This window comes from Dromiciops gliroides, chromosome 2 (assembly GCF_019393635.1).
Source record: "Dromiciops gliroides isolate mDroGli1 chromosome 2, mDroGli1.pri, whole genome shotgun sequence".
Taxonomy (NCBI): domain Eukaryota; kingdom Metazoa; phylum Chordata; class Mammalia; order Microbiotheria; family Microbiotheriidae; genus Dromiciops; species Dromiciops gliroides.
Window position 1 is genome coordinate 210,849,561 of NC_057862.1, and position 24,303 is coordinate 210,873,863.

At 35.0% G+C, this 24,303-nt stretch overlaps 1 protein-coding gene across 1 annotated transcript in view; it reads left to right on the forward strand.

Moving 5' to 3' along the window:
• Window positions 1-24,303, forward strand: part of CPSF2 (cleavage and polyadenylation specific factor 2) — a 31,009-nt gene that overhangs the window by 3,180 nt on the left and 3,526 nt on the right. Inside the window, exons 2-13 of the mRNA XM_043983095.1 lie at window positions 2,119-2,301; window positions 3,999-4,158; window positions 4,246-4,351; window positions 8,844-8,973; window positions 9,670-9,785; window positions 11,327-11,514; window positions 12,484-12,774; window positions 15,364-15,464; window positions 17,439-17,639; window positions 20,714-20,866; window positions 21,194-21,419; window positions 22,869-23,168. Of these exons, the coding sequence (XP_043839030.1) occupies window positions 2,153-2,301; window positions 3,999-4,158; window positions 4,246-4,351; window positions 8,844-8,973; window positions 9,670-9,785; window positions 11,327-11,514; window positions 12,484-12,774; window positions 15,364-15,464; window positions 17,439-17,639; window positions 20,714-20,866; window positions 21,194-21,419; window positions 22,869-23,168 (2,121 nt within the window). The 5' untranslated portion in view covers window positions 2,119-2,152. The remainder of the gene's footprint in view (window positions 1-2,118; window positions 2,302-3,998; window positions 4,159-4,245; window positions 4,352-8,843; window positions 8,974-9,669; window positions 9,786-11,326; window positions 11,515-12,483; window positions 12,775-15,363; window positions 15,465-17,438; window positions 17,640-20,713; window positions 20,867-21,193; window positions 21,420-22,868; window positions 23,169-24,303) is intronic.

Consider the following 24,303-nt stretch of genomic DNA (forward strand, 5'->3'; position numbering starts at 1 on the left):
TCCCTGACTGCCTAAGAAGTTTGTATTTTATTCTAGAGACAAAGGGAAACTGAAGATTTCTGAGGATAGTGATGAGGTTAGACTTGAAGATTATTTTACCAACTGTATGTGACCTTGATTGGTGATTAAAGAGATCAGGAGTAAAGAGACAAATTAGAAGACTGTTCGTAGTAATCCAGGTGATCTGTGATGAGGGCCTGAATTAGAATATCGACTGTATGAGTGGAAAGAGTAGGACACATTAGTGAAATATTTATGGAATTGGCAACTGGATTGCAGGAGAAGTATGGATAAAGGGAAGAATTTGTGAATGAAACAGTGGTGGTACAGAAATTGGAAAGGCTACAGGAAGAGTGGATTTGTGAGGACAATAGTGATTTCTGTTTTGGACATACTGATTTGAGATATGGAAGAGACATCTTAATGTAGAAGTTTTGCAGGATTGGAGTTTAGGAAAGAGATTAAGGTTCTAGAGAAGGTGAGGAAAGATATGTGTGTGTGTGTGTGTGTGTGTGTCTCTACACAAGTAGAGAGTTGGATATCATCTGTATAGGGATAATAATTGACAGTTTTAAGGAAATATTTTTTGATTCCTCATATCTTATTGTTTCATTATACATTATATACAGTTCAGCACCTTATTGAGTACTGTTTTGTGGTCTTAGTTCATTTTATGTCTACTTTTTTTTTGCTTATGTTAGTCTTGTTTCCACCTCATACCCCCAATCCCCCACCAGAAGATTGTAAACTCTCTAATTCTGATAGTATTTAACCAAAAGGTAGGCATTTGGTAGTAGTTGTATTTAATCATTTGCAATACACTGTTAGGAACCATTTTAGGACTCTTTTTTTGTGGATGACTTGCTGATTGCATCAAACGTCAAAACATTGCAAAGCCTCTTATGTTAAATCTCTCAGTTATTCAGTAGGGTTTAGGCTAACCATTAACGTAGGAAAAAACAAGAAAATGAAGAATTCTGATTTCAATAGTATGATGGGCAGTTGGACAGTATGACACATGATAGTTAATAAATGCTTGTTGCCTTGAATTCTGTGACCCTATTTGAAAGGATTTATATATGGTATGACTACAATATAATGCAACTGATTAAATATTTTAAGTATGTATATGATGTTATCAGAATGATTTTATCCTTTGATGTCACTTTGGAATTATTTGAGCCAGATTATAAGCAATAGTTACCTCATATTTTGGGGAGCAGGGGTGACAAAAATGGTATTTTCCAGGTTCAATTTACCCACCATATGCTTATGCTTAGGCTTCAAGTGACTTTTGGTTATTTCAAAAAATTAGTCCTAAACTCAGAAGATTATTTACAGGGCAGCTAGGTGTCTCAGTGGATAAAGCACTGGCCCTGTATTCAGGAGGACCTGAGTTCAAATCCGGCCTCAGACACTTGACACTTACTAGCTGTGTGACCCTGGGCAAGTCACTTAATCCTCATTGCCTCGCAAAACAAAACAAAAAAAAAGATTATTTACTACAACTGAAGACATTTAAAAGGATAGACTGCTAACTGTGACTTAAGGCAGGCAAGTCACTTTAGCACTCTGCTTCCTAATCTGTAAAATAAAGGGGTTGGAAAATGGTCTCTGAGATCCCTTCTAGCTCTGATACTCAGTGGTTCTGAGAGGAATTCTACAAAAGGAAATCCAAAAATGTTTTGAATAATGGCAGTCATGATTGACCATAGGACTCATTGTTAAATCATAATTTATCACTGTAGTTATATATTTTGTGAGGAAAATAACAGGCATTTATTGTCTAAATGAGAAAAAATGCTTTAAAAAGGTAAGATTTTGGTTAGATTGAAAAAGTTAAAACAATACTGGAAAAGACAAATTTTTAGCCAAATAGAAGGCCAAAAATCTACTTTTCTGAAAGACTTTTGAGAAGACAACTATCTGTCCTTGGTGGTTTAATTGTGATGATGCTTATAATGATGATGATGATGACTGACATTTGTGCTTTTGCACAGCAATTTTACTATATTATCTCATTTAATTACCATTAATTTACATGTATTTACCAGTTTGGCAAAGACTTCAGTTTCATTGTCAGATAAATTAGTAATGGTATTTTTCTTTCTTTTGAAGGAACCATTCTGTTTGCTGACCTCAGGACGAAAAAATGACATCTATCATCAAACTAACTACCCTCTCAGGGGTACAAGAAGAGTCTGCACTTTGCTATCTACTTCAGGTTGATGAGTTTCGATTTTTATTGGACTGTGGCTGGGATGAGCACTTTTCAATGGATATCATAGATTCTCTTAGGAAGTAAGTAATTGCCAGTATATACTTTAATACTTTTTTTGGGCTATACTTTAGTGCGTTTTCAGCATAACCAAGAAATGTTTAATGTTCTTTTTGATTGCGCTCATAGTAAAAGATAAATTAGGTATTTAAATTTTTTATTTCATATAGTGGTTAAAGAGTTAAGTAACTTCATTTTATATCATCTGCTTGCCTTTATAAGATGTGTCAAAGTACAACAAACTTTTAATTTACCAGAGTATTTCTTTCTTTCTTTTTTTTGGTGGGCAATGAGGGTTAAGTGACTTGCTCAGGGTCACACAGCTAGTAAGTGTCAAATGTCTTGTCTGAGGTCAGATTTGAACTCAGGTCCTCCTGAATCCAGGGCTGGTGCTTTATCCACTGTGCCACCTAGCTACCCCCTACCAGAGTATTTCTATATCCTGCTTTTAGGAGAGAGCAAAATCACAAGAAAGAAGTTCATGTCAGAGATTTAGCAAGGATTCAAAAACTTCAAGGGAGTGTTCTAGGATCAAGATACATCAGCACAATATCCTATACTTTATTTTGTTGTTCAGTTGTTTGACTCTTTGTGACCCCATTTGGGGTTGTTGTTTTTTTGGCAAAGATGCTGGAGTGGTTTGTTGACTTTAAGATACTATAGAATTCTAGTTTATCAGAGAAAGACCAAATTCTTTTCACTCCTCATTAGCGCAACAATACATGTAAAAAAAGATGTTTGACAAACAGAAGTTGTAAAAAACAAATATATTTTCTGGTTTGACTCTTAATCAGCCAAGGCACCACATTTTCCCAAGTATCATGGTTAATTTGAGGTTTTACTGTAACTGGGTTTGTCAGTCACCATCCAGAAAACTGAATTAAAATTCATAGCAGAGGGGGCAGCTAGGTGGCGCAGTCCTAAACTCAGAAGATTATTTACAAGGCAGCTAGGTGTCTCAGTGGATAAAGCACTGGCCCTGGATTCAGGAGGACCTGAGTTCAAATTTAGTCTCAGACACTTGACACTTACTAGCTATATGACCCTGGGCAAGTCATTTAACCCTCATTGCCCCACAAAAAAATAAAATAAAATCCATTGGAGAAAGGTAGGTAGAAGTAACATCATTCCCTGAGAACCTGCTGAAGTTCTATCTTCAACACATGAATCTTAAGCAGGAGTACATAGCTCAATCACAATGAAATTTACTTTCCAGATATCCCCTTTTTTAAAGCAGTGTTTCTGAACCTTGTATTTTTAGGTTATGTTTATAGCTATAGATTACTCTTTTATTACTGGTAAAAGAGAACAGGGTAATATTATGATTGGCATCCATAATCCAATTTTTGCTTTTAATTTCAACTTATCACAAAATGTTGATTTGGGATTGCTAACAAGCATTAGAATTGGCTAATGTGTATTTGTGATCTTATTTCTCCCTTGGGAATAAGATAGTTAACACTCAAATTTCTAAAGTGCTTTAAAGTTTACAGAGAGCTTTCTTCACAACAGTCCTATAAGATATCTAGGGCAAGTATTATCCCTGTGTTACAGATTAGAAAGCTGAGGCTAAGTGACCTCCCCATGATACCACTCCTCTGGTAAGTGTCAGTACTTGGATTTGAATCCAAATTTTCTTACCACAAATTTACTCTTTCCAGTACACTATACTATCCCTAACAGATGCCATAAACTAATCATTTTGATTGTGTTCTTCTAGACATGTTCACCAGGTGGATGCAGTACTGCTCTCTCATCCTGATCCTCTCCATCTTGGTGCCCTCCCATATGCTGTTGGAAAATTGGGTTTGAATTGTGCTATCTATGCAACCATTCCTGTCTATAAAATGGGACAAATGTTCATGTACGATCTTTATCAGGTACATTTTGTTTTATATTTTTAAATTTTTAGCCTGACAATAATTTTTTGTACTAACCTTTTGTTTCCCTGTGTGCGATTCTTTTAGTCTCGTCATAACACAGAAGATTTTACACTCTTTACACTGGATGATGTGGATGCAGCCTTTGATAAAATACAGCAGCTCAAGTTCTCTCAAATTGTGAATTTGAAAGGTAACAATTGTTAGAATTAAGGGGGAAAACCCAGGTTTCATAATAAAACTTTCATATTTTCTGAAAACACTAAAATTTGTATTGCTTCTGGGAACTAGAAAAAGTTTCTCCCAGTTTACACACCAAAATATCCCAAATTAAATACCAACAAAATGTAATTATCACATCAGACTTTATGATATGGTCTTTAAAAGGTTTAAGTTTAATTAATGAAGCCAGGTAGTTATAAAATAAGTCTTTACTGTGAAAAGGTAAAATTTTTCTCTGTTTCCAGAGCTAAGGCCCAGTAAGAAAGCTGTACCCTGAGCTAAGCAGGACAACAATCCTTTGCGATCACCCTATGGATGATCTCACCTAACCCTCTGGGCTATTCACACAATTCACCAGGTGTTCTCTAGTCAGACAAACACTGGACAAAGTCAGAACGTCCTGCATTGAATCAAACTTGTCACATACTTGCTGCTCCCTCGTTGTTAGGGCTACAATTCATTGAGCAGTCACTAGTAAAAGTATTGAGATCTCCCCACACTACCTCGGGTTTCTCCCTCCCCACATAGGGGTGGGGCCTTGGCACATGTGTCTATAGCTCCACCTTGCTTACAAACCTTTTTCCTCACTTAGAAAATAAACTTTCCCTCTAATTCCTGGCACCTGTCTCTGGCCTATTTTGTGCAGCTCGGCCATACATAGGTTAGAGACCGGTTCTGGGGGGCAGCTAGGTGGCACAGTGGATAGAGTACCGGCCCTAGAGTCAGGAGGACCTGAGTTCAAATCCGGCCTCAGACACTTAACAGTTACTAGCTGTGTGACCCTGAGCAAGTCACTTAACCCCAATTGCCTCACTAAAAAAAAAAGAGAGAGAGACCGATTCTGGGAAAAGTTCAGTTAGCAACTGTACCCAACAAGGACACTGGAGAGGGGTGAGGGTCTGAGAGGTGATAAGATTTTTTTAGTGCTTTTTGTTTTCATATCACAGCTATTTCCTACTGTCCTTCCAGATTTAACCCTCCCTTGTGACAAAGGAAAACACTTAAGCCAAAACATCTGATGCAGAGACCATATCTGATGATGTATATAATAATAGTATGGGTGTCCTGGTAGCCCTTCCGCTCTCAGCTGTGAGGGAGAATTTATGTTTCATTATCTGTCCTCTAGGACCTTTGTTAGTTTGTCAGCCCTCTTGGTTCTCCTTATTTTGCTATATCAGATTATATAAATCTTTCCATGTTTCTCTGAAACTCTCATATTCATCCTTTCATAGTACATTATAATTTTCCATTCTATTCACCTACCATGGGTTGTTTTTTTCCCCAGCCAATCCCTAATTAATGGGCACTCATCTTTTTTTTTCTTCACTACTAATTCTTATTATGACTTTTGGTATATTTGGTATATTTTAAACCTTTGTTTCTGTCTTTGACTTCCTTCAAGTATATTTCCAGTAGTAGGATTGCTGGTGTGGACATTTAATTTCCCTTTTTTGCATAATGCAAATTGAAATCCAGAATGGTGGTCCAGAATCCAGGACCTAGTAGTTCTACCTACAGAATCAGCATCTTTCATCACATAATTCCCCAACGTTGATTATCCCCTTCTCTTTTCTTTTTTGTCACTTTAGTGGATGAGAGGTGAGATGTCAGTTGTTTTGATTTACATTTCTCTTATTATTAGGCTGAGAGAGCCTAGTCGTGTCTTAGCCTTTTCAGCTCAGCTGGAAACTGGGTTTGGAACATACTTTCAAGTACTTGGAATTTATTCTGTTGAGAACTGTTCATATATATTGAGGAATGGCTTTTGGTGTTACATATTTCTGTCTATTACATATGTGCAGGGGCACATGCACCCGTTTTGTGTGTGTGTGTGTGTGTGATATCAGACTTTTATTGCTACTATTTCTCTTAATTTTGTTTTTATTGATTTTATTTGTGCAAAACCTTTTTAATTTGATGTAGCAAAAAATTGTGTTATCTGTTATGATCTCTAACATTCCTTGTTTGGTTAAGAATTCCTCCTGTAGCCATAGTTGTGAAAGATGTGGATGGTGTCATTTATTTTTTATGATGTAACCTTATATATTCACTTTGTCTGCATGTTTTGAACTTACAGGATTTGATGTAAGATGTTGTTCTAGGGGGGCAGCTAGGTGGCGCAGTAGATAAAGCACTGGGCCTGGATTCAGGAAGACCTGAGTTCAAATCCGGCCTCAGACACTTGACACTTACTAGTTGTGTGACCCTGGGCAAGTCACTTAACCCCTGGTGCCGCCCCCTCTCCCCCCTCAAAATAGATGTTGTTCTAACCGTAATTTCTGTTAAACTGCTTTACACTTTTCCCGGCAGTTCATGGAAAACAGGTAGTCTTTCCTAAAATAAGTTATGTTCTGGAGTTTATTAAACATTGGGCTCATGTTCTCAATTGCTTTTATGTCTTGTTTAATCAAGTCAGCTTCATTGATCTACTTTTTAAAAATAATTACCAAATTGTTTATATGGTTACTTCTTTATAATAGGGTTTGAGGTTTGGTAATGCTATGCCCTTTCATGCATATTTTTTTCTTTTTCTCTTAATAGTCTAGAACTTTTGATATTCTAAATTAATTTTGTTGCTATTTTATCTAGATCTGAAAAGTATCTCCTCTTTAATTTGGTAAACCTCTAAATCTGCACATTAGGTTATTGTCATTTTTAAAAAATATTCACATTGCCTAGCCATCGATCTTCCTTCCTTTTTTTTTTTTTTGTTTCCATTTAACTTTTCTTCATTTTCTCATTGTAGTAATTGATTAACATTGCAAACTACATTACTGCAATAATGCTACAATTGGTCTCCATGCTTCTCATTTCTCACCTCTACAATACATCCTCCACAGGTGCCAAACTAGTCTTCTTTTTTTCCCCCCAATATTAATAGTATTTTTTTTTCCAGTTACATGTAAAGATAGTTTTCAACATTTGTTTTTATAAGATTTTGAGTTCCAAATTTTTCTCCCTCCCTCCTTTTCCTCCCCCCTCCCCAAGACAGAAAGCAATCAGATATATAGGTTATATATGTACAGTCACATTAAACATACTTCTGCATTAGTCATGTTGTAAAAAAGAATTACATCAAAAGGAGAAAACCTCAAAAAAAAAAAAGTAAGAATAGTATGGTTCAATCTGCATTTGGATTCCACAGTTCTTTTCTTTTCTTTTCTTTTTTTTTTTGCAGGGCAATGGGGGGGTTAAGTGACTTGCCCAGGGTCACACAGCTAGTAAGTATCAAGTGTCTGAGGCCAGATTTGAACTCAGGTACTCCTGAATCCAGGGCCAGTGCTTTATCCACTGCGCCACCTAGCTACCCCTCCACAGTTCTTTTCTTTGGATATGGAGAGCATTTTCCATCATGAGTCCCTTGGAATTGTCTTGTATCATTGTATTGCTGAGAAGAGCCAAGTCTATCACAGATCATTGCACAATGTTGCTGTTACTGTGTACAGTATTCTCCTGATTCTACTTGCTTCACTCAGCATCAGCCCACTTAAATCTTCCTAAGTTTTTCTGAAATCTGCCTGCTCGTCATTTCTTATAGCACAATAGTATTCCATTACATTCATATACCACAGCTTGTTCAGGCATTCCCCGATTGCCAGGCATCCCCTCAATTTCTAGTTCTTTGCCACCACAAAGAGCTTCTATAAATAGTTTTATATATGTGGGTCCATTTCCTTTTTTTATGATCTCTTTGGGATAAAGACCTAATAGTGGTATTACTGGATCAGAGGGTATGCATAGCACCCTTTGGGCATAGTTCCAAATTGCTCTCCAGAATTTTTGGATCAGTTTACAACTCCACCAACATAGATCTCTGTTTCTTTAAAGAATATTTTTGTAGCTCTACCCAGATTGTAGTTATTTTGAATATAGTTCCTGGTTTTCATTAGTATTATATAGAAGTGCATATTATTTGTTATGAGAGGCATTTTTTTGTTTTTTTTCTATTCCTTCTCTGGTTCACTGCTGTTCCTATTTCCCTTTTAGCAAATGATTGTGAAGTTTTAGCTTGAGAAGAACAATGCCAGCATCAGGGAATATATTCTACTGTACTCAAAAGAAAGCTAGTCCCTTTTGATAGGGTGTTGTTGCTAGTGGCCTGTTTGTTATCTGAGGGAAATTTCCCTTTCTTTGCTGTCTACTTTCTTTTTTTTTTTTTTTTTTTCTAGGGCAATTGGGGTTAAGTGACTTGCCCAGGGTCACATAGCTAGTAAGTGTTAAGTGTCTGAGGCCGGATTTGAACTCTGGTCCTCCTGAATCCAGGGCTGGTGCTCTATCCACTGTGCCACCTAGCTGCCCCTGCTGTCTACTTTCAATCTTGAGCAGCCACCGTGTAGGGAATTTAGAAAAAGGTTGCGGTCTGTGCCAGCCGACACCTGAGTCACCTTCTTGTAATCCTGTGTGGATTATAAGAAGTGTGTTGTTAATGAAATCTGAGTGTTACTATTTTTATGTTGATACAGGCAAAGGACATGGTTTGTCCATCACACCTCTGCCAGCTGGTCACATGATAGGAGGAACAATATGGAAAATAGTGAAAGATGGAGAAGAAGAAATCGTTTATGCTGTTGACTTCAACCACAAGAGGGAGATGTATGTATATCAAAACAAAAAATTGTTATGAGAAATGCAATTGGATGTGCTTTATAAATTCATTTTCATGAAGGCAAAATTGGAAAGTTAAAGGGCCTATTTAAACTAGATTCAATTCTTTTGCCCAAATGTCTGATTTTTATTTAACTCAAAAGCATCAGATGTCAAGAACCTTAACTAAAGAAGGGCTTTTCCTGTTTTCAAAGTGACTCTTAATTAGTTGATTCCCCCCCCCCCAAATACACTCTTAGCTTTCTAAAAATAAACATAATTTGGTTTTTGATTGTGGGAAAAGAGAGGAGGGGGCTGTGAAAGTTGGCATGGCAAGTTATTTTTAGTATGTGTGTGACACATATATCCTCTATATCACTCACATACACTATATAGCTATATCTATATACCATCAAACTAAAATAGAAACATGTACTAAACAGTACATAAGTACCCTTGAAGGCCACGTATTGACTTAGAAAGCTCCATTTTAGTTGTCGTGTAAGTCTTGATGTTCAAAACTGAGTTTTCTTAAGTAGAGCATATAGATATTGCATTTATATCATCATTATAAATATATTTTGGTGTTAATTTGGTATTAAAAATTGTTTTTTCTCTGTGAGCATAAAAGTTATAAATTTTATATTGGATTACAGTTTTTCATTGAGATCTCCTATAATATTAAGAATTAAACTCTATTTACAGTCACTTAAATGGATGTTCCCTGGAAATGTTAAGCAGACCTTCATTGCTTATCACAGATTCCTTTAATGCTACTTATGTGCAGCCCAGACGAAAACAAAGGGATGAACAGCTTCTCAGTATGTATTTTCTTATATTTAAATCAACATTAGAAGTAAGCATATTACATAATAAATTGTTATATACTTTTCCATGTACCTGCTGTGAGAAAATAATTATTAATAATTTCTTGGGGACCCAGAGACCCAGTTTTAGTTGCATTCTCTCCCTCACCCCAGAAAGTTGAGCCCCTGCCTGGGATGAACCCAGGTGAACAAAAGAAATGGAGATAGACTCTGGTCTAGCTAAGTTGAGCTGATGTGATTAAACCACACCTAAAGACTGGACTTCACCCTTTGCCTGACCATCTCTTCCATTAGGTCATCAGGTAGAGCTCATTTTAATTTGGAGTACCCTCAAGTCATGTCAACCAATAGAATTGAATGATGCTAACAGCTTTGATCAATGTATATGACCTGCCTCTATCAAAAGAGGATAAAAAGCCTTGGCCAATTCAAGGTTCTCCTTCTTGGCTCAGAATGCTGTCCCTTGGTGCACATTCTTCTCTTAGAACAATGTAGGTAATGTAGGGCTTCTGAACTCTCTTTGAGACCACATGCTGTCTCTCTGAGAGATAGCACGAGTCTTCTGGGGCTATTCTCCTGTTTGTGCTAACAGCCAAGTGGTCAATTCTTTACTAATTTTTAATATTAATTAATAAATGATTACTGCCAAAACAGGTGCAATAGCCATATATATATATATATGTATATGTATATATATATATATATATAGAGAGAGAGAGAGAGAGAGAGAGAGAGAGAGAAATAATTATAAAAACCCAGTTTAGCACCAATAATTTTAAAAAACACACTGCCATTCTTCATGGTGATAGTTGAGTTGATCATGTTAAAGGAAATAAGGTTTATATGTGTTCTTCTTTTCCAGTGTTCTATTTTAAATCTCTGTAATCATGATATCATCTTCTGTAATCATGGTAACATTTAACACAAGAATACATTAAAGTTGGTGCTGATTCTACCGTCTTTGGATTATCCTCAGAAAATTTTTCATCCTAGGTTGACTTTTCATCTATCACCTTGCACATTTTTTATTCTCTCATCAGTTGTTATAATGCCCAGAAAATTTTGATATTTTTCTAAATCATATTTTTATAGGACCATTAGCTAAATACACATACAATCCCATACACATCTGATGTATGTTTAAATTCTTTTATTGTACTAGGATTTTGTTGTATTAAATATTGTTTGAAACGAACCATCAGGTGGACACTGCAAGTCTCCTTATTGTATAGATTTTTTCTGTTGCAATTTTTTTTATACCATATTTCAAAGGCCAACACATTTTTTATTGTATTCTATCCTGTTCCCCTCTATTAATGCAGATAGTTCAGTTATTTACTTTTTCCATGTTGCATTTACAAAAACAAAAGTCAGTATGTCATGATGTCCTCATCCTAGTCTCATTTTGGCCTCAGTTACTATGCCACATCAGAAGCAAATTGTTCATGGTCATGAGGATAAAGGGAAAGAAAAAATTATCTTTAATACTGGATCAAAGTATTGTTATTCCAAATTTTATGTTCATATTTTTCTAGCCAATGTCCTGGAAACACTTCGAGGTGATGGAAATGTGTTAATAGCTGTGGACACAGCAGGCAGAGTTTTGGAGCTTGCCCAACTTCTTGATCAGATTTGGAGAACTAAAGATGCAGGACTGGGTGTATACTCATTAGCACTCCTGAATAATGTCAGCTACAATGTAGTGGAGTTTTCTAAATCCCAGGTTTGTTTTATATGATTATATGTAAAAAATGGGTTTGAGACAGCAATTCAAGCTTTTGGGTTTTGTTTTGTTTTTTAACAATCAGTTTTGTGCTAGTGTGTATAGAAAATGATATTGGTCTACTTCTTAGTTTCAAATTCTGCTGAATGGTATTTTTGTTTATTTTATTGGGTATGTTCACTCATCAGTCAGATTTCTTCATTGTTGGAGGTCATTTTCTTTTGGGGAAGGGATATCACTTGTGATAAGTTTTAGTCAATAAGAAGATATTTTATATATTTAGGGTTTATTGCCTTTCTAGTTAAACAGGATGTAAATTGTACAGTGAGGGATACAAACAGAACAAAGAATATCCAAAGAAATTATATGGAAGACATGCTATTAAGCATCTGAAAAAGCTTGATTACTGCTGTGATAAATGTGATATGGTGGAAAGACACTAAAGTTAAAATTAAATTTAGGTTCTGGAATTAGTTCTCCTGCTTATTGTGTGGCATTGGCCAACACAGGTTCTCTGGCCTCAATTTCCTCATATGTAAAAGGAGGGGAGTTGGACTAGATGACCTCTAAGGTAACTTTCCAGTCTATAATTAATTGAATTTGGCTTTAGATTTCTTAGTCATAAGGACAAAAAGAAGCATTTTATTATGTAGTTTTCATAGTAAAATATTAAAATTTAAACTTAGTGGCATGTTTGTAATGATTTTACATTGAGGGTTGTAATGTAGCTTTGGGGAGCTTGGAGTATAGTGTGTGTGTGTATATATCTCTGTGTGTGTATATATATCTCTGTGTGTGTATATATATATCTGTGTGTGTATATATATCTGTGTATGTATATGTATATGTGTGCATATATATATGTATATGTATATTTGGAAATAGTTTGTGTACACTTAATTTCTGCAAAAACTAGATAGCATAGTAACTAGCAATTTTTGAATGAGTTACTTTTTCTCCCCCTATTAGGTAGAATGGATGAGTGATAAATTGATGAGATGTTTTGAAGACAAGAGAAATAATCCATTTCAGTTTCGCCATCTTTCTTTATGTCATGGTCTTTCTGATCTGGCTCGTGTGCCTAGCCCCAAAGTTGTCCTTGCCAGCCAACCTGATTTGGAATGTGGGTTTTCCAGAGATCTCTTTATTCAGTGGTGCCAGGACTCTAAAAATTCTATCATCCTAACTTATAGAACTACACCTGGAACATTAGCACGTTTTCTAATAGATAACCCTTCTGAGAAAATCACTGAAATAGAGGTAAGAAACACACTTAAAAGTTTTACCTAAAGATTTGTGAACTATGTCATACAGATGGAATACAAACAAATATTATTTTAAAATAATTATTGACATTAAAGTACAATTTTAATCTTTTTTGCTAAATACTTTTGGTTAAAAAAAAACCATGCATATAAACTAATTTCCATGTATGAAGTGTTAAAGCTCACCTATTATCACTGTGGAATAGATCTTGTAACTTCCAATTCTAGTATATTCTCATAAGCTGGATCCTATTAATCATTTTTTTAAAAAATTTTGAACATTTTCACACATACAGAACAATGTTTATGTTTATAATAATGACTCTGAGGTACTTCTAGAATCCAAAGTACTCTTTAAATCAACACATTAAATTATGCTTAGTATAGTTTTAGTGCTTAGGATATTGTATTTGTATTTCAGTTCTTTCAAAATTGTTAATGCATTTATGGTATAGAATCATGAGCTGCACAAACGGTATCCTAGCTAATAGCACTGTCATAGCAATGTCATTAATATGTTTTTAGACAAACCTTACTATAATGTTACAAAATGTTGCCATGTTATTGTTGAGTTGATCACATGAGGTTAATATTGGATGCTTACTTTACAAAAGAAGTTGTTGTAAAAAAAATGTGTGTATTGATGTCTTTTGTTTTTATATTTCCTATTCTTCCTTTCCTCTCCCTTAGAGGGCTACCCCTTATATCAAAGATTTTTTTTTAAAGGAAGGAGAAAAAAAATCAGCAAAACTGATAAGTATACTAAAAAGTCAGAAATTTTATGCAGTCTTTGATACTTCTGAACCCTCTCCTTTCCCCTACCTTCAAAGGACTGGCAGGAGGTATCTTCTCTTATCTCTTCTTTGGGCCCATTATTGGTTGTTGTTGTTGTTTTTTACAGTGTCGTTTTCAATTATTTTGTTGTTTTTTCCTTTTACATTGTTGTAATCATTATGAATAGTTTTCTTGTCTCTGCTTACTTCACTCTGTTCATTTAAGTCTCCATATTTCTCTGTATTCATCATGTTTGTTGTTTCTTAAAGCACAGTAATATCCCATTACATTTACACACCAGAATTTAACGGTTCCCAAATTTGTAGGCATCTATTTATCTCCAGTGCTCAACCTAGCCCCTGGTTTTTCAGTGCATTTAGTGCTTAGTTCAGATGTAATGCTTCAATTCCCTGTTGTCTTCTTGAATTTTTGAAAAAGCTAATTTTAGACTTTTATAGTCAAATTTTGGACCTCTCCCCAGGAACCTATCTCTAGGTTGTAAGATAATTCTCATGGAGCAACTTGCCCTTTATAACGTTTCATTTAGTATCATCCAGTTTTCTAGAAATGTGACATTAGGGTATGCTTGTTTATAGTAACTAGGATATATCATCAATTAGACTGCCTCAGTCCTTGATCTTATCAGATAAGGGAATTTAATATGTTTACTATTTCATTACAGAGCTTTTGCTGTGTGCAAGGCACTGGATTGAGATAAGATTCATATAGTATTTTTTTTAAGTGACTTGCCCAGGGTCACACAGCTAGTAAGCATCAAGTGTCTGAGGCCAGATTTGAACTTAGGTCCTCCTGAATCCAGGGCCGATGCTCTATCCACTGCGCCACCTAGCTGCCCCTCATATAGTATTTTAAAAAGAGACCCTTTGGGGGAACTACTTTAGTGAAGTTCTTGTTATGGTGAGGCTTTTGTGAAAATTGCTAAAAGTAAAATAAAGAATACAGAGACTTGTTGCTTAAAATAAAGTAAAATGAAAGGAATGCCTTTTCAGGGAGAGGCAGTAAGATATAATTTTTAAAAAAAATTACTGGTCTTAGAAATTGGGAGTCTTGGGGTTTTGCCCCTGTCATCTTGGACAAATCACTTAATCTTTCTGGGGTCATTTACCTAATTTGTCTAACTGCTAGTAGACTTCATGATTTTTATGGCCCATTACAACCTTCTGAATCTTATCAATGAATATCTGAGCATGTTTAAGTATTAAATCATCTGAATTGTAAAATTATTTTAAGAAAATATAATTAAATTTCTTATCTGTCAGTGGTCGTTAAAACAAGACATCAGAAATTTTAAGTGAGTTTTAAGATTACAAAAGTTAGGCAACATGATACAGTGATGGATTTAGAATCAGGCAGCTGAGTTCAAGTCTCACCTTAGAATACTTAGGAGCTATGTAATCATGGGCAAGTCATTTAACTTCTCTGGTTAATACTTTGTTCATTTGTATTATGGGGATCACAATACCTGCAATTCCTACCACACATGATTATTCAGATTAAGGGAGGTTTGATAAGAGATGTATATATGTTAAAAGATTATGTAAATTTCAGCTGTTATATTAAATAACAAATAGGTGTGCTCATTGCAGAAGAAAATTGATAAGCAGTTCAATTAGTTAAATCCACTTTGGTGCCATAATCGTTTTATTGTTAATGTAAACAATACCAGATAATGCACCATTGAATAATTTCAGGAGAAAAAAATTTAAATTTAAAGATCACTCCTCTCCCATTCTTTTCCTCAAAATCAATAATAGTTCCTTTGATACTTTCTTCAACCATTCTGCTTTAGTTGAGAAAACGTGTGAAACTTGAAGGAAAAGAACTTGAAGAGTATCTAGAGAAAGAGAAACTGAAGAAGGAAGCTGCTAAAAAGCTAGAACAATCAAAGGAGTAAGTTACTTAAAATTTTTTAAACTTTTAGATTGTTATTAATATCTTTTGCTCATAAATCACTTTCATTTTCAAATACACACACATCCCTATATGTTCCCCATTTAAAGAATGGTTCCCTATAATAGTGTACTCTAAACTTTTTTTGATCATGCACCCTAATGTGTGTACATTTACTTTTTTAAGATAAATTACATACATGTACCACTGTATTAACAAACATGTATACTATAAAACTCACACAAAAATAGAAATTATAAAAGCATAAGATGACAGAATACTAACTGATTCTTCAGTTCCTAGGGTATTACTGGGATTTGAGTTAGGGTAGTGGCATGGCCAGTCTTGTGGTTGGGGAAAATCACTTTGACAATTATGTAATGGCTAGATTGGTGAAGGAAGAGATGTGAGCAGAGAGATCAATTGGGAGACTATTTCATTAGTTTAGGTGAATTAATTAGGCCTGAAATAAGGTAGTGGCTCTGTGAGTGGAAAGAGGGCAATAGATGTGAGAGGTGTTGTTTGTAGAAGCAAAAACAACCAGACTTAGTAACCAATGGGATAGGTGAGGAGATTGTGAGTGAATGGTGGTCATTTTTATTGTACTGGCACACATGAGCAATGAATATTCCTCCAATTCTTTAAGTTTTTTATTTCTTTAAGGTTGTTAAAAATATGATTCTAAGGTATTGAATTAAGCTTTGATAAATTGCCTTGCAGATATTTTATGTGGCACTGACTTCCTTTTCTATCATTCCCTTCTGAATTTTGGTTTTGCTCTATAGAAAATGCTTTTTATTTTTGTGTTTCTTTTACAACCTGCAACTTGACTGAAGCTGTTAACTTTCTTCTTCCTTTTTTTTTTGCTGATTCCTTAGCATTTTTAAAATAAACTGTCATACCATAAAGAAATAGGAGTAGTTTCATCTTCTCTTTACCCTTAATTACTTTTCTTGTCTTATTACTATTACTGGTATTTCTATAACTATATCAGCTAGAAGTGGAGCTGTGATATCATTGGTCTAAGTAACTCCCAGAGGAGGAAACTCCCTGTACTAGTTCAGTGCCAATACCATCTCTGCAACTTAGGGTTTTAGAGAGTGGCCAGGGGCCCTAAGAGGTTAAGTGTTTTGCTTATTTATACAACCAATATCAAGAGATAGATAGATAGATAGATAGATAGATAGATAGATAGATAGATAGATAGATAGATAGATAGATAGATGGATGGATAGATGGATAGATGGATAGATAGATAGATGGATAGATAGATAGATGGGTCAGAGATAAGATCATTTCAAATAACAGAAGAGACGGGATATCCTTGATTTACTTCCACATTAATTGGGAAAACTAGTTTTCCCCCATTCGATTTATTTCTAACTTTTAGTCTTATTTTAGAAGGATACCTTTCATCATAGTATAAAAGATCTCTCTATACCTATGTTTTGCAGAGTTTTTAAGCATGAATGAGTATTGTATTTTAGCAAAGGATTTTTCTGCATTTTTTGGTATGTGGTTTTGGGTGTTTTTGTTTTTAATATGATTAATTATGTTATTTTCTAACATTGAAGCATCTTTTCACTGTTAGTATAAATCCAACTTAATTACTGTGAATAACTTTTTCAGTATATGAATGGAATATTTTTACCAAGATGAAATGTCACTTTCAATACTGGTTATTAAAAGAACAGTCCTAGCCTAGATCACATTGGATAAAGATCTTACTTCAGAGGAGTACTAATTTAAGGCTTAAATTTTTCTTTTGATTTTGTTATTGGTATCTTAGAAGGAAGATTTATCTTTCACACAGTTGAAGCTTATATAGCTGAGCCAGCAATGGTATTTCTATGATTTCATTACTGACAACCAATTCCATGTTTTGTTAAATATAGTATTTTTGATTAAAAAACCAGAATTTGGAAGCGATTGTATTTTTAAAACCTTATAGTCTATTTTTCAATATCATCTCAGGGCAGATATAGATTCTAGTGATGAGAGTGATGTTGAAGAAGATATTGACCAACCATCAGCACACAAAACCAAGCATGATTTGATGATGAAAGGTGAAGGTAGCCGAAAAGGAAGTTTCTTCAAACAGGCTAAAAAGTCTTATCCTATGTTTCCTGCTCCAGAAGAAAGAATTAAATGGGATGAGTATGGAGAGATTATCAAGTATGTGATTGAAACAAACATTTCTTTTACTTAGCTATGAAAGTATTAAGTATACTGGACTGTAAGTCTGAAAGAATTATCTGAACTTAATGAACTTAATTTCCTATTTTCTGTGTACTGTATTAATTTTTGAGATCATAAGATTTAGATCTAGAAGGTCCCCTAGGTCTAACCTCCTTGTTGGACAGATGAGAGAACTAATTCCAGAAGTTAAATGATCTGTCCAGCATTACACAGATTCCAGTCACACCAGGATGCCTCTGAAATAGAAGTTTGGGAAAGAATTCAAAGAAGATAAATAAAGCTCTGAAAATAGAACAGATAAAAAAAATATTAGAAAAAAGTGATAAGTGATATTGTAGGCTTCAGGTGCGTTAAGTCTCATCTAAAAGATGACATTCAGTTTCCGTAAACACTAAAGATAGGACGTGGGAATGATTATGATCATTATTAGGGGAAGATAAACTTAGCTCAGGAAGCATTCCCTGTAGGGAAGATTGTTAAACATGAAATGATGACTGAGAATCATAGATTTAGAATTGGGAAGGACCTTAGAGATCATTTCATTCATTCCTTTGCCCTGCTCCATCCTCCCCCACCCTCCTTTTACAGGTAAGTAAAGTGAGGAATGTAGAAACTAAGTGATTTGCTGAAAGGCGTGTAGGCAGTAAGTAACACAGCCAGGATTTAGACCCAAGGTTTATGACTGCACATCCAGGACTATGCAATGCTAATTTTCCTTTCTTATGATTTATATTTAAAATTGATAATTAGTCTTCAAAATAAATACAAGATGTTGTGAAATCCTTTAGGACAGAGACTGTCTGATTTGGAGGATAAGACCAACACATAGCTGATTTTATATAGAAGAAACAGCAACTTAGGGGGCGGTCAGGCGTCTGGACCATGGTGCTAAGTTCAGAGTATTAACTTTATTCTTTTTTTGGAGGGCAGGGCAGGACAATGAGGGTTAAGTGACTTTCCTAGGGTCACACAGCTAGTAAGTGTCAAGTGTCTGAGACAGTATTTGAACTCAGGTACTCCTGACTCCAGGGCCGGTGCTCTATGCCCTGCACCACCAAGCTGCCCCTAAAGTATTAACTTTAAATAGTAGTTCAGAGAAGCAAGAGATTGATAAGGGCTGGTGTTGCTGGAAAGGTTTCCCAGCCATTTTATAAATAGAGCATAATGCATCATTAAATCTTCTAAGGGTTCAATATTATAGGATTCCAAAAAACTCTTTTATAGGCTATTTAGAGATGTACAGATGGGATCCAGAGAGGTCAGTGAATTGCTAGAGGTCATACTGTTTGCTAATGACAGAGCTAGAACTAGAACCCGAGGCTCCTCACTTTTGGTCTGGTGTACCTTTTCTGCTTCTCATTTCTCATCTTCAGAGTATACCTGTGAGAAGGTGGAAATTCAAATGGGATTTGAAGGCCAGATGGAATTTAGATAGGCAGAATGTCTTCTGGATGATGATGAGAACACCCCCAGATAAAGTCACAGAAGTGGGACTATATACATTGTGTGTGAGAAAATACTAGTCTGACTGGAGATAAGTTTTTGTGGAGTAAATGAAAATCAGGTTGAATAGATAGAATAGGGTCAAATTTTAAAGGGCTTTGAAAGCCATGCATAAGTACTTAGACTAATGTATTAGAGAACTTTTGATCATTGTGAAAGGAGTTACATAATGGAAATGGCAGTAAACAATATGGGGTGAGTGGAGAAGCTAGTCAATGAGACTAGCCAGAAATCTGTTATAAATAATTCAGGTTTGAGACAGTTAAGACTTGGATGAAGGAGTAACAGTTGGAATGGAGATGATTCTAAGACATTTGGAAGGAAGAAATGATAGAATTTGGTGGCAGATTTGATATAGAGATTGAGGGAAAGGTAAATGTCAATGATTCAAAATATTTATCCCAGGATACTGTAAATCTCTCTCAAAAATGATTGGAATATATGAGAGGAAAGGTGAGAGGTCAGGGCTCCTGACAGCTTTTTAGATTGGTGAGTCATCAATATAGAATTAGAGAAGGAAGCCCAAAAAAGTCATTTTCCAAGGATATGGATGTTGAGAAAAAACTGAGGATGGGAGAAACATCCTGTGGGGACACACGTAGTTTTAGGACTAAAAGGGCAGGAAAAGGAAAAAGAAGGGTCATGTTATAGGGACAAAGAAAGGAAAATAGGGGAGAAGTTTCAGGAGATTGAGTCATTCTATAGAGAAGTAGAGGAGAATGAGGCCTGAAAAAGTCAGTTTGATGAAATTTAGGTCTTGCAGATAGACACTTAAATAGAAGTGAGTGTAAGTAGAGTCAGTGAGGTAGAAAATGTTTTCGAGATTTAGTAGCAAAAAATAAGGAGAGAAGTTAGATGGCAGTTAAAAGAAAGGGATTACAGCAAAGATATAAAACAAAAGTTTTTTTAATGTGTCTTTTCCTATGTTTTAATTTTGTTTTGTGGGAATAAAGTTCCTGGAAAAGGTGGGAAGATATGGCAGTCTAGGACATAGGCAGAAGGGGTTAACAGAAGGTGAGACAAATACAAAGGTAATAACAGGTGACATGAAGGAAAATGAAAGTTGGAAAGCTCATGTGCTCAGAGTTGGGGAGGAGGAAGAGGTGATAAATTCAGGGCTTGAAAGAATTTTACAGGTTTCTAGTCCAACCTCCTTATTTTGCAGGTGAAAAAACAGGATTGTTGAGGGCAAATGACTTGCCCAAGATCATACAGGTAGTTACTGGCAGAGCTGCCATTTGAATCTAGGTCTCCTAATTAAACTAGCATGCTTTATATAATTTGAACTTAAAAGTGATGTTGGGCATGGTGAGTTTAGATAGGTTTAAGGAAAATGTACATGAGTATCTTGTGATTTGTCATTATAAGTATCTTATAACTCAGAAATCTTAATAGTAAAAGATGCAACTTTTTTCAGTTCCATTTTGCATTAGATTAAGATATAGATTAAGATACTTGAACAGATGTTACTAATGGTGCCACTAGATAGTAATGTAATGTTATCTTATATTTTATTGAACTATTAATAGTGAGAATTTATTACTTAGACCAGAAGATTTCTTAGTGCCTGAGCTTCAAGCCACTGAAGAAGAAAAAAGCAAACTAGAATCTGGCTTGACAAATGGAGATGAACCCATGGACCAGGATTTATCAGATGTTCCTACCAAGTGCATTTCTGCAACAGAATCAATTGAAATCAAGTAAGTGCCTCAGTTGTCTTTAAGGAAGTTGGGGTGGGGAAAAAGTTATGAAAGAGAAAGCAAGAAAATTTAAGAAATTAAGTGTAAAATATACATTAACATTAAAAGAATTGTATTCTATTATTAAGTTTTATTACTTAACTTATTTGTCTTGCGTTCTCTTTTTTTCTATAATACAAGAATAGATGCTTTTGTTTTCTAAATTGGAATGAATGCTTTGTTCTGTTTGTAAGTGGACATTTTGAAGAAATACCATGAATCTGTACTAAATCAAGTAAAAATTAACTTGAGGAAAATTAGCATTTATTACCATGTACTTTCTTACAGAGCCAGAGTTACTTATATAGACTATGAAGGACGTTCAGATGGTGACTCCATTAAAAAAATAATTAATCAGATGAAACCACGGCAGTTGATTATCGTCCATGGACCACCAGAGGCCAGTCAAGATCTAGCAGAATGTTGCCGAGCTTTTGGTGGAAAAGATATTAAAGTGTATATGCCAAAGCTACATGAAACAGTAGATGCCACCAGTGAAACTCATATTTATCAGGTAATAATATACTAGAGTTTGAGCTATGTAGAAGTAATGCTTTTTTGATAGGGAGAAAAAGGACCACTATCTTGATCTGAATGAAATAATATAGATTCTCATCAAAGGAGAGTTTGACAGTAATATCTGTATATCAAGCCAGATTTTTAAAAGATTACTGATATCTTTTGTTTTTGCTTTAGTTTCATTTCTGGCTATATCTATACTCTTTCTCCTCCCCTAGCCAAAGAGCCATATTTTATAACAAAGAATAAAAAAAGAGGAAGGGTTGGGAAGACAAGTAGTTCAGAAGAATTAACCAACATATCTCCTGAGTGTCATTGTATTTGATGTTCTATATTCTATACAACACAGTTCTCCTTGATAAAAATCTCCAGATTTTTAAATAGTTTAGCCTTTGAATTTTTGTGTTTGTATAATTGGCATGTATGTGAAATTTTTTTATTTTTTAGGTTTAGATTTTGGAACATATTTATAATAATTATGTAACTCATTGTATAACAGTATATTTAAAATTGCTTCTCTTAATTCTCTTACCTATCTACTTTTAACAAAATCCTTTAACTTTTTTCTTTCATATTTTAAGGTATATATGTCTCTTCATTTCTTCTCTATATTGTCCCCCAAATGAGAAGAAAATGCTAGTGTTTAGCATACATTACGTGTCAAAATGAACAAAGACACAAATGGACATATTACTTGCTAGGTTCAGAATTTCAAAGAAAATAAAATTTAGTACTCAGTTGATTAAACTGCAGGTTTATTGAGTAATATACAAAGTACAAAAGAATCACATCTGCTTCACTATCATCTGCTGGGACCCTATCTTTGGCCTAAGGAAGCAGAGCAGTACAAATAACTGCCCCATGGAAATCATACCTATCCAGGCACATGGACTGACTACTAGCTGAAGTTACTTGGGGCTGTGAGGTTTTATACTGAGGTACACAAAGGGAGCTGGATCCTCCAGGCCAGAGGAAGCAGAACCCTGCCCGCTGACACCAACCATGAGCAGCTTAGCTAAACAAGGGGTTTGTAGACTTGAGGGGATCAGGAGCTGCATATCCCTTTTCTAGATAAAAAGAAATGATCTAATTGTACTGAACCATTATTGTTACTTCATGTCTAACAAGGCTAGTAGGTCCACTTCTTAAGGGTAACAAAGTTATCAGTTTACCATAGGCCCTTATAGTCACCACTCAGACTTCTACTTAGTAAATTCCTGTATTTAATCTTACCATCTTGAGGTCTAGGGGTATATTTATATATTTCTTCATTGATAAAATTTTCACATAAATTTTTAATATATTTTTTCACAAGTATAATGTTTATAAACATTGAATATCTTATAGAATGCTATGTTTGATTTGCTAATATTAACATGTTCATTGTTTCTCTCTTTTCCAACATTAATTTTTTCAAATTGTCCTATGTATGATCCATACTTAGGTGAGATTAAAAGATTCACTTGTCAGCTCTCTTCAGTTCTGTAAAGCAAAAGATGCTGAACTAGCTTGGATAGATGGTGTCCTAGACATGCGAGTTTCCAAAGTAGATACAGGCGTTATTTTAGAAGAAGGAGAACTGAAAGATGATGGAGAAGACTCAGAGATGCAAGTGGATACTCCTTCAGATGCTAGTGTCATAGCACAACAAAAAGCCATGAAGAGTCTGTTTGGAGATGATGACAAAGAAACAGGTGAAGAGAGTGAAATTATTCCCACTTTGGAACCCTTGCCACCTCATGAGGTAAGAAAAGTTTGTATTGTCTCTCTTCTTAAAAATCCTTTCAGTTTTTCAACTTTATTTCCATTGTAGGGACAATTCTAATGATAATGTTTGTAAAATTTTGTGTCAAATGTATAAACTAGTAAATATGTGGGGAGTTTTAAAAAATGCTCAAGACATATTCCTGTTAAGTTTTGTTTGTAAGTTGAGTCATTTAAAAAATCTGATCATTTTAAATGTACTGGGACAGCTCTGCTCTTCATTTATCCACTGCAAATCTCACCACGGCACAGATAGATACCCAGAGTTCTAGAAAGCCTTCAGTCATGTGAAGTTCAGCCTCACGAAGTTCAGAGAAGCTCCTTGCTCAGTTTAGATATTAGCTGATGAATGTTTTTGGTGGGGCAACTCATAACACTATTAAGAGATAGAGGGAGAATCCATCCTGTTAAAATCATTGCTTTTGAAGCTAAATTATCAATATTTAAAGAAACTCTGTGGTAAACACTTTTTTATAATGCAGCTAATCATCTAATTTTGTTTTTTTGTTTGTTTTTGCGGGGCAATGAAGGTTAAGTGACCTGCCCAGGGTCACACAGCTAGTAAGTGTCAAATGTCTAAGGCTGGATTTGAACTCAGGTCCTCCCGAATCTAGGGCCAGTGCTTTATCCACTGCACCACCTAGCTGCCCAATCTAATTTGTTTTTAAGTTGAAGTTTTACAGTACTGGTTTGCTTAGAGTTTGTTTAAAATGGAGAATTGCCAAAATATATAAGTTAATAGGGAAGCTTTTGGTCATTTGCAAACTTTAATTTACCATCTGAACTTGCTAACATCCCTTACGGTATGTTACCCTTGAATTTTACATGGCCCGAAATGCATCACTAAGAAAGATTAGCACATATTTATTTGTTTCCATTGAGTAAAGAGACATCTCCATAATAATAAAGAACATTGAACTTAGAGTCAAGAGACCTGATTCTTATCCTCCCTCTAACACAAATTATTTGGGAGTCCATGGACAAATTATTGATTGACCTCTCTGAGCCTCTTTAGTTGTTACCTCAGTTGCAAAACGGGAATAATGTCTTTAATATTTGCTTTGCTGATATGGGGATAAAATGAGAATGCATTTAAAATGCTCTGCAAACTTCTA